The sequence below is a fragment of the Phaethon lepturus genome, unplaced genomic scaffold (assembly GCF_000687285.1).
Source record: "Phaethon lepturus isolate BGI_N335 unplaced genomic scaffold, ASM68728v1 scaffold15838, whole genome shotgun sequence".
In the NCBI taxonomy this organism is placed as follows: Eukaryota; Metazoa; Chordata; class Aves; order Phaethontiformes; family Phaethontidae; genus Phaethon; species Phaethon lepturus.
The window spans coordinates 4,514-15,457 of NW_010557054.1; the positions used below are offsets into that span (position 1 = coordinate 4,514).

Genomic DNA, 10,944 nt, shown 5'->3' on the forward strand with positions numbered 1-10,944 from the left:
TATGCTGCCAAATTCCCCACAGAAATTAACAGTGCTTTTTAAATTTAGTTATTTGTCCATGTACAGAAGCTAGTAAACACCAAAGTATGCTGTATTTTAAAGCATTATTCATATTCACTACCTAAAAAAATGTCAGTTTCTAGAATTATAACTAAAAAATTCTTATTTGTATTTACTCAGGTTCATTGATACTGCTTTTTAATTGCATAATCTAGAAATATATGCCATTTTGTTGCTATAAACTAGGATTGTATAAACTTCAGTTGTTGGTTTTATTTGCTGGTTTATTTGTTTTTATCACCTTTATTCCTTACCCCTTCCAAAATCTGATTCTTCACAGCTGAGAAGGGAGCTGCTTTCTTGAGAGATTCCTGCTTCTCACTACATCAAGCAAAGATACTCATTCATTTGTAACTGGGAATTACGTATTTCCAAAAAAAAGACAGATAGGAAGACTGCCTGCTCAAAGACATAGCTTACTTTATGAGAAACCTATAGTGTGTTCTATGTGTGACACAAGAATTTACCTTTTCCTTGTTAGCTTTTGGAATGAAGTTCTGGCAATTCACTATCTAGGTGGAATTGAAGGACAGGGAGAGGAATCAGCAAAATGATAGTTTGTGCACTTCATTTTGAAATGCAAATGCTTGCCATTTACCTATTTTATTCTTCTTTTTCTTTCTTCCAGAAATCTCTTCTACGTTTACCCTCAGAGGCTGAATTTTGCTAACCGACCAGCTTCTGCAAGAAACATTACCATCAAGATCCAGTTTATGTGTGGTGAAGACCCAACCTGTGCCATGCCGGTAATAAATGCTGAGATTTCTTAGCAGATACTTGCTTACATACCTTCCAGAGGAACGTCTAAAGAGAGAACTCATTGTTTACTTCCCATCACCACAGTTTCTAGTGGGGCCTTAGGAAGTCTAACATCAGAGAGCTTGTGAAGCTTGTCACTCTCATCATAAAGCAGGGCTGTAGACCTTACCCACAACAGGAAAGACTTGTCACTCAAGTGGAGCAAAGGCATATTACTCCATCTAAGTCTTCCTACCTTATTTTCAGAAGAGTGACACTGTATTAAATTAATGCTGTGTTGGAAACTCTAATGGTAAAATTCACAGAGTTTCAGAGACCCTTTAAGAATGGTGTAGTCTATCTTCTAGTGCAACTCCTTTGTATGCACTGTGTGTACACAAATACACAGGTGTAACACTGGAAGGTAGAATTTGGGATCTTCATTGCCTGGATCTGAATGGGTACACAATCATGCAGTGTAGGTAGAGTTTTCCATGTTTGAAACACACTGTATATTAGGGCATATGTGTGCACTATTAGCAGAGCAGGCAGCGCTGTCTGTATTCACGTTATTCGACATTTCTCATTATAAGATCCTATTTTCAGCTTCACCAAGCTTCAGATATTCAGTTTGAAGTGTTCTAACCCAGATATCTGCTTCAGACTAGTTTTTTGGGGACATTTTCAGACAGTGTAATTGGCTATTTGCAAATTAAATTAGGGTAAAGTCTTCTGTGATTTTATGTGTTAGAGGGGTGAAAAATGAGTGGGAATATTACTTTTAGGAACTTTAATCCTAAATTGGAGCAAGGATTGACACCTGACCAACCTTTATCAGCATGCTGACACTGCACACTGCATACTTCTCAGCCTTACTCCACATGAGCTCTGGAATTTAAATCACAGCATCAGCACAGTGTTTTCCCAAGCCACGTTCCTTCCAGAGGTGGAGCTGAGCCATGTGAATGTAACGCCGTCTTTTACAGAATGCTGCATTGTTGGTTTCTTTAAACTGTGCCCATACTATGATTAGGTTTTGACAAATGCTTAGAACAGACACATTTCTCCTGGCATCAGTGTACTCCACTGTGAGAGAGTTTCATCTCAATTCGTATGGACTTGTGCTGTACAGATACCCTTGTCTAAGCTCATCTCCCAGGGCTCCCTTTAAAGCTACTGGAGTCCAGGACCTCTACCATGAGGCTGGGTCTGAAATGAGGGAAGCAAATCAAGCACCAAAAATGCTTGTTTCTCTTCATTGATTGTAAAGGAACTTTGGATCTCTACGGTGAGATGGATCTCACCCTAAATGAGCAGGTTACAACTGAAAAACAAACTTCTAAAACTAATTTTAATTTAACTTCTGAGCATTTAGTTAAAGGCAATGTGACAATGTGTAAGAGGCTTACCGTAACTTTATTCCTGCAGTTCCTAACTTTTTAGTGCATGACTGGAGAATATGATGTGAGGTAGTCAGTGGCTCTGGAAGTGACCTCTGCTCCATTTTCCTGGTGTTTTGCCCTGAATGGTGCATGGGAAAGATGTCTGGTAATAAGACATTTGTGTCAACGTGCTAAGATAAAATTGAAGAGTCATTTTCAGCCTTCAGATGCTGTTTTAAAATTTGTACAGGATGATGACAATTAAATGCGTTAGACCTGACTGCTCTTACTTTATTTTCTTTTTAATGTAGGTAATTTTTGGGAAATCTTCAGGTCCAGAATTTGTGCAAGAAATATACACAGCTATCACATATCATAATAAGTAAGTATTGTTACTATTTGTATGACTTGAGAAGTATTAATCATGATCTCTTTACATAAGCCTGCATAGTTCATCAAGGAATGCTGGTACTAATCCATTTTAAACATTTTATGCTGATTTATCATATCTAATTTGGATTGCTACATACATTTGCATAAGTGGCCATTGTATAAGAAAAGATTGCTTTTCTTGTTTAGAGCTTTTCAGAGGTTAGTTGAGAATATTCCTAATCTGAAGATTAAGGAGCAAGAGCAGGAAGCAGCAGCACAAACTTTGTAACAGAATTTGCTTTGATGAACTCACAGATCCAGAAGAGCTGAAGAGACATTCTCATTAATGCGGACTCAGGATTTAGGATTTACAGAATAAATATGCTGGAACCCGAAATTAAGATTGAATGTTTTTGAAAGTTTAGAGATTGGTGAAAGCTGAAACATTCCATGTGATACCATCAAATAGTTGATAAATATATCTATATATACTTGTACTTTATTTAACTCAGCTCTGAGGCTGTTCTCTGTAGCACCTAAAAGCCTACTGGCAAATGCACCTTCTGCTCAGTCTCATACTTACATTGGAAATGTGCTTGGCTTTTTTTTTTAAACAGGTCCCCTGACTTCTATGAAGAAGTGAAAATTAAGCTGCCAGCAAAACTCACAGAGAAACACCATCTATTGTTCACGTTCTATCACATCAGCTGCCAGCCAAAGCAAGGAGCATCTGTGGAAACCCTCCTCGGGTATTCAGTAAGTTTCATGTGATATGTAAGTGTATGTGTGTGTGTATATATGTGTATCTACATTCCATGCAAACAGACTCTTTGCTTGTCAAGAATTTTGTGATATACTCCCTTTCTGGTTATGATAATACATCAAAACCAGTAGGTCTTAATGTTAATTCACAGAAACCAGATGCAGCTTGTGCTATGTTACATTCTCATTCTATAAATTTACATTGTTAACTGTCTTTGAAGTTGATGAATTCACCTGAAGCAACTGAAGTTAAGTATGCACTAAATATTTGGAACAGCAATGCTTTATAGCATATTGCCTAATTCTGTTAGATTCTACTTATTGCAAAAAATCCCTAAAACATATTCAACTATAATTATTTACTGTTACCTAACATGTTCATACATAAGGTAACAACTAATATAATATTTTCAATTAGGTTTTATATGGCATATTGTTCATGTTCTAAAGTGTCTTCTACCCACATCAAAATCAAAAAACAGAAATAAACTAGAAGGTAAAATGTAATTCTCTTGCATTCATTATCTTCACATTGAGACCAGCATGTTTTAGCTTAAGAAATACATATTGTAACACAGTCTCCTTCACCTTTTTCTTTATCAATCAATATTTTTAATTGGAGAGATTTTAAAATAAGAGAGAAGCATAAATGATGATAATACTTCAGATTTGAAAACATCTTAGTGCTATGGTCAGCAGTTGAGCTGTGGGGCCAGACAAATGCTTTCCATGTGTTCCTGCTGTGAAGTTTGCATTTGTTTTCAATCCCAGTACCGAGAATCCTTTCAAATGGGCTTTCTTTTATGGACAGATATAGCCCCACCAATGTCAATGGGTTTAGTAAGAAATAAATTAGTTTGTAGTTCAGGAGCAAGACTTGACATAGTTGAGGACTTCTTTTCTGATTTTCAGGCTTCTGTTCACCTAAGTACAAAATATTTCTGCCCTATGATACTGAAATGCATAGCCTTTTTTAGACTTGAATAAGAGAAAAATTAAGTGTGTCCAAGTATCAATACATAGTTATGATGAATCATTCTGGCCTTAATCCCCATAGTAACCACAACCAAGATGTTCAATTTATCCTTAGCAAAATTTTAACTCTGTTGATTTGCTTCAAAGCCAAGGATCAGTCTATTCAAGATATGTGATTTTTAAATGAAAACATGAACTCTACTAAATCCTTCCAGTAGGATTTATTAGAAAAATATATGTCATACATGAAAAGCTCTGTTTATTTTCTTCAAAAGCGGTGGTTTGTAAAGCAGTCTTGTACATTTTTCTACAGTAGCTATCAGTAATTTAAAATGCAAAGAAATTACTGTTGAACAGGTTGGAGCAGAGAAGCTTGGGTCAATACCTCATTTGTTGTTTTCTTGACTGTACATAACAAATTAGATAAATATCCCTAATCATATATAGTCATGAGTATTGCTGCATTTTTCCTTCATTTGTTTCAGTGGCTGCCGATTCTATTAAACGATCGTCTTCAAACTGGACATTATTGTCTTCCTGTTGCATTGGATAAGCTGCCTTTCCACTATTCAATTCACTCTCCTGAGGTAACAAAGAAAATTATGGAAAAATAATATTTTCCTAATGTAGAAGAATAGCACAAGTGTTTTACAAACTAACATTGCTGTCTTTGTGTAGACAATGCCTCCTTTTTGTACTTCAAAAGGGGAAAGCCCTGGAAAAAAAATGTTGTTGTTATTGTCACTGGCATTATTACTATTTTATATTGTTATATTGTGTTTTTTGAAGTTAGTTGTCCAAACAAATCCTTGGAAATTGTCTAATCAGTGATACATTTGTTTAGAGGGTGTCGAGTCGATAATTTGCTTTCTTCCATAGGATAATTTGCTTATTTTTTTCTGGCTTTGCGGGAAAGGGAGGAGAAATGGAGTCAGGTGCCGCTACTGGAGTAGAAAACTCTGCCCTCTGAGTAAATATGGCAAGTAGAAAGCTGTCCAGAGGGTTAAAACTGCACCACATCACCAAGGAGTGTTTTTGTCAGTGCTTTAACTGGGAACTTCTAACCTTAAAAATATCCCATCAGAAGATGTATATTCACACTGTCTGTGCTACGCACCCAGCTGAATCACTCCAAATTTCCCTGTTCGATATATCAACTTCTCTCCATCTAGTCTATGAGAACAAGAAGATGCCTAACTGTGGTCCTCTGTATGGCACTGAATTCAGATTCTAAAATGAATTCTAAATGAAGTGAATAGCATGAATACCCTAAAGACCCCTATGTAAAGAGACTTTCTGTCTGATCGTTAAAAGGAAGATGATTGATGATTCCCATATTTCTTTTCCATCACAGAAAGTTCCATCTCAGACACCACCTATTAAGTGGGTTGAAGGACACAAGGGGGTTTTCAATGTTGAAGTGCAAGCTGTTTCATCTGTTCACACCCAGGTAATGCATCAGAAGCAAGACACAGCTGTAGTTTCATTTCAAAGTGAATTCAGGTGTCCAGGCTGACTTAGGAGGTTTATGAAATGGAGATGTTTAACCTACACAGGTTTAAAAACAAGGAACAGCTGTGGAAATAACCTGATATCCTCAATGAATTAAATCATTTGATAAAATGAAATCTATTGGTACAAGTGAAGAAATGAGCACTCTCAGCAGCAAGTCACATCAAGTAATAGGGAGCCTCATGTCCTCTCAGCTCAGCAAGGGTCTGCTTAGGCTGTGTTTGCAGGACACTGGCAGTGCACAGTGCCAGTTTCTGCAGTCTGCATCTTCTACTGCAAGGCTTGTTCAGACAATGTGTCCACTTCTGCAGAGATGTAGCTTCTAACCTGTAGGGACAGGTTATACTGCCATAATTTTTTAGGCAGCTTAGCCATCAATGCCATATGGTGTGGGGACATAAGTTTAGTGCTGAATGAGAACACTATGGTTCTGGTCATTTAAATGTGATTGATAGGAAATTGGAGCTTTGCCCATCTTATTGGGATACTGGTTAGAGGCAGAGCAACTGTATTATACAGTGTCTCCTGTCCATCATCCCATTCTAGTTAACCCTGGTAGCTATCTCCTAAAAACTGGAGGCCCTGTGTCTGAAGCAGGTCCATCACCCCTTTGCATCATGCTTTTTAAATACAAGTAGGGCATACTCATAAGGCACATAACTTTAATGTAACTGGAGCTTAGGTGTGGGTGGCAGAGGGACTATAGGCCTATGACGTGATGGAGTTTTATCAAAGAGGGGGAACTCTATTTTCACGAAGTGAAGCAATCACTTTAGTGAGGGCTTTAACTTTTCTGCTTCTAATCTGGTCTAACCAGAGTCTGAGTTTGAGCCAGATGAAAAGGAGCAAATAAAAGGCTGTGACAGCTGCTTTACAAATTGATCTCTAGGGCTAGCCACCACTGCAAGCCAGATGGGTGCAACTATTTTCTCTCATCCCATCAAGTGGGACACTCAGGCTTTGCTTAGCTAGCAGCAGCCTGAACTATATCAACTTTAACTGTGAGTGCGCTGTATTTGCAGGACAATCACCTGGAGAAATTCTTCACTCTGTGCCATTCTCTGGAAAGTCAAGTGACATTCCCCATTCGACTGATGGACCAGAAGATTACAGAGGCTACACTGGAACATGAATTGAAACTCAGCATTATCTGTCTGAATTCTTCACGCCTTGAACCTCTTGTCTTGTTTTTACATTTGGTACTGGATAAACTTTTCCAGCTGGCAGTACAGCCCATGGTCATAGCTGGCCAGACAGGTATTTACTGGTGCATGGCCTTGGAGTGGTAGTGCAAGCAACCTACAGATCTGGGGGAAATGATTGCTAAATATCTAGGCTCAGATTTAGTATTTGGAGTAGTCCACTTCAGGAAGAGTTGTGCTTCTCAAGACACACTTTCACCTACAATTTAATCAGGTTTAACTGAGTTCCTACCTTCTCTCCTTTTCCCCCTACTCAAAACTTTGGTTGGGAGGCATGTTAAATTGTAGTAGTTTACTTATCTGGAAATACAGGTCAGAAAGTAGGTTGCAGTTTAACTTTTTTTGGAACTCAGTTGTTTTGCAAGGAAAACATCAGAAAAATCACTTATTTTACAGCTGACGTTGCTGACTCCATCGTATCCTCTGCTCAGGTATGTTTAGACAGAATTGGGTGATCACAAAAACAGGAAGGGTATAGTAATGCACACAGATTTTTCTGTTACTGAGGCTGCCAGTTGCCCATCACATATGTTAACCCTGAAGGAAAGGCATACTTGGAGATAGTGGTGTAGTTTACTTCCTACCTCATTTGGTAGTCAACACTTGCTATCCACTATAATATTTATGGGAAAGTCTGCTAGCTTATTTTTGTCTGTCAGATGGAGAATAATGAGTCTTAGTGTTTGTCAAGTAGGTATTTTATAGGAAATGCGTGAAGGCTGCTAGAAATGGTAATTAACAGCTATGATCTGCTTTTATGTAGCACCAGGTGATGGAGTAGCAGTGACTGGGTTGAAAGTCAGTGGGTCTACTGAAGTGTGGTTATTGGCCCATATAGACCTTGGTTCTGGTCAGGTATAGCAATTGCTGTCTAGAGTTCTGTATTTGTTAAGGATTGAGTTAAAGCATGTCGGATTAGTTGTTGTTGCTACAAAGAACACCCTCACCTAATTATTATGCTTATAATGCTGAGACTAATTCTTGCCTTTGTTTCACAGCCAACTTCTCACAGTTTGCCTTTGAATCTGTGGTTGCAATAGTGAACAGTCTCCACAACAGCAAAGACCTGAGCAAAGACCAGCATGGGAGGAACTGCCTCCTGGCATCTTATGTCTACTATGTATTTCGTCTGCCAGACCCTCAACGAGAAGTAGTGAAACCAGGTAATATCAGTGCAAGGGTCGCATAAGTGTTCTTTTTTCTTGATACATGCTATTCAGCATAGTGCCTCTGAGAGGAGGGCTTAGGGAACTGGCCTATAAAATAGCAAACACAACGTCTCAGACCCAGACTGCACACCATTTAAACACAGCACTGTTCAGGTATATTGTTTTTCTCAGAGGAAGGTCAGGGATCTCAGTGCTGCAAAGAGCAGCATGGACTTGCCCCCTGTAATGTCTATCTCAGTCATTCATTTAAGGTGCAGGGTTGAGGTGAGAGGACTCCACAGCTATATGCAATGCTGTAACTTCATGAAGATGAAAGTGAGAGATATCTCCTAAACTGAGGCTTTCTTTAGAGGAATTTCCTCCAGAAATTAAAAAGGCTTTAAAATGCTAATTTCTACTGACCTGTACATCAGTAAACTACTTTCCGTGGAAACTAACACACTGCTGAGTGGCATAGGGCCGAGCTCTGCCATTTTCTCCATTGCATTAGGGATGTCATCAGAGGATAAAATCCTGTGTGTTGGCCAGTACGTTCAGGGACGTGATCCTTCTCTTCTACTCAGCACTGGTGAGGCCACCTGGAGTACTGTGTTTAGTTCTGGGCTCCTCAGAACAAGAAAGACATAGACATACTGGAGAGAGACCAGCCAAGGGTGATGAAGGTCATGAAGGGACTGGAACATGTTTCCCATGAGGAAAGGCTGAGGGAGCTGGGAACTGGAGAAGGGAAGGCTCAGGGAGGATCTTCAATGTATGCAAACACCTGAAGGGAGGGTGCAAAGAAGGCAGAGCCAGGCTGTGTCCAGCAATGCCCACTGACAGGACAAGAGGCAATGGGCACAAACTGAAACACAGGAGGTTCCCTCTGAACATCAGGGAACACTTTTTTCCTCTGAGGGTGACCAAGCACTGGCACAGGTTGCCCAGAGAGGTTGTGGAGTCTCTCACCTTAGAGATATTAGAAAGGTTTGTGGACATGGTCCTGGGCAACTCACTCTCGGTGGCCCTGCTTGAGCAGGGGAGTTGGACCAGGTAGCCTCCAGACATGTCTGCCAACCTCAGCCATTCTGTTATTCTGCTGCAGTCCATTGCCCTAAAGCCTGTAGGATTCATTTGGTCGATTGCTATGTATTAACTGAACTACTACCAAGCACCTGTGCTGTGGGAGCTAAAGATATGTAGGCCCCTTTCAAATATTCATTTAAATCCCCCTCAAGGGATGTTTAGGTTGATGTTAGGATGTGCTAAAATCTCTGAACTTATCTACACTTGGAAATTCTTTATCCTGGAAAAATAAGGTCCATGGGGAAACTGAAAACCAGGAATTTCATTTAGTGAAATTTCTACTGGCAGTGCTTCTGCCTTAGATGCTTTGAACGTGGTATTAAATGTTACATGTTGAAAGTGGTATTTTGTGTTTAGGCCTGTGAATCTTTTCTTAATCTACAGCAAATTAGAAAGAGCTGATGGGAAGAAGAGCGAGCTATTGTAGTAGTGCTGCAGCTCAGGTAGACCTGTTAATCTTTTGTTACTGCTTGTACAATCACCCTGTGAGCTGTTGACTCAGAAAACATCCGCACCTTGTCATTCAATGCCTATGTAATTTGTTAATAAAGCAGTTAGTGGTGAGATTTTCAGGAGCTTTATGCTGTTCAAAATGCTGATGCTGTAACAGCACTGAGCAAAGCTGGCTTGAATCTCATGTTTGTCTCATATATGTGTCCTTTAGTCTTAGTTCAAACATCTCTCTATGGGCAGGTGCAGGCAGCAGTGCCATTTTGACAGAGTCTCGTTATTACACATTTGGACGCACTTCTGCAGTGTCCGTTGGGAGTAAACTCCTGCAGAGCCGAGTGATAAGCTGCAGCAATCCTGACATCACTGTAATGCAAACTGCTACTGATGAGGAGGTCAAAAGCATCATGTCATCCAAGGTAAGAGAACAAAGTCAAAGATCTGGAGAATTGTATGGGCCAAAACTTAATAATCTAGATTTGTTCTTTGGGGGCTGGCTTTGCTTCTTGTAAATGCACTGTGTATATCACCAGAAGCATTTGCTGTTTATTTGGTTTGGCAGAGGCACACATTAAATCCCATTGCTAAACTCTGATGTCTTTTATCAGTGAAGAGAGCAAGAGGTAAGAACTCTGTCTCTTGTTTGAAGCTTAGACACTCCGCAGAGGGATTTGCTTTTTTGACGTGCCTCACTGTCCTGTTCTTCCTGACATGTAGGTTCTGTTCTTGTTGAGTGACATGGGCAGGTTGCAGAGAGTCAGTGTGAGAAAAGACTACTATTGATTACACTGGAAACAGATTCACTTTCTGAAAGGGGTGAAAGAGTCCTCAGAAGGGAAACAGTTTGCCTGAAATGCAGATAATTTATTGTTGCTGCTTTTAACTCTTTTTCTTTCTTTTTTTTCAAATCACAGAGCCTGTTCAGTGCTAAACAGTTTCCTGTTTAAAAAAAAAAAGCAGGCAATTGACAGCAGCCCCATGATTTTATATCATCTATAGTACAGATGCCATGCACATATTTTGTAACATTATTTCAACCACAGCGTGAAACATAAACTTCCTCTATCTTTCTCATCCACAACTACATATGCCACCAACAGCTTGCAGGATAGAAAGGGTGACAACAGCCGAGAAGCAGGTTTTTGCTTCCCTGATTGGTACCTGGTGGTTTCTGGTCTATAGCATAGCTCATCTTAGAGCTTTATGAGGATGGCTGTGCTCAGCTCTCCAGGGAAACCAAAATCTGGAGTTTCCCAT

The 10,944-nt window shown here is 39.5% G+C and overlaps 1 protein-coding gene across 1 annotated transcript in view; it reads left to right on the top strand.

The window, feature by feature from the left end:
• Positions 1–688: 688 nt before the first annotated feature.
• DOCK8 (dedicator of cytokinesis 8) overlaps positions 689–10,944 on the top strand; it is a gene marked incomplete at its 5' end in the record, with an annotated part of 47,511 nt that continues 37,255 nt past the window's right edge. The window contains 8 exons of the mRNA XM_010292669.1: positions 689–806; positions 2,492–2,562; positions 3,170–3,308; positions 4,775–4,876; positions 5,644–5,739; positions 6,824–7,058; positions 8,002–8,166; positions 9,931–10,106. Coding sequence (XP_010290971.1) covers positions 689–806; positions 2,492–2,562; positions 3,170–3,308; positions 4,775–4,876; positions 5,644–5,739; positions 6,824–7,058; positions 8,002–8,166; positions 9,931–10,106 — 1,102 coding nt within the window. The remainder of the gene's footprint in view (positions 807–2,491; positions 2,563–3,169; positions 3,309–4,774; positions 4,877–5,643; positions 5,740–6,823; positions 7,059–8,001; positions 8,167–9,930; positions 10,107–10,944) is intronic.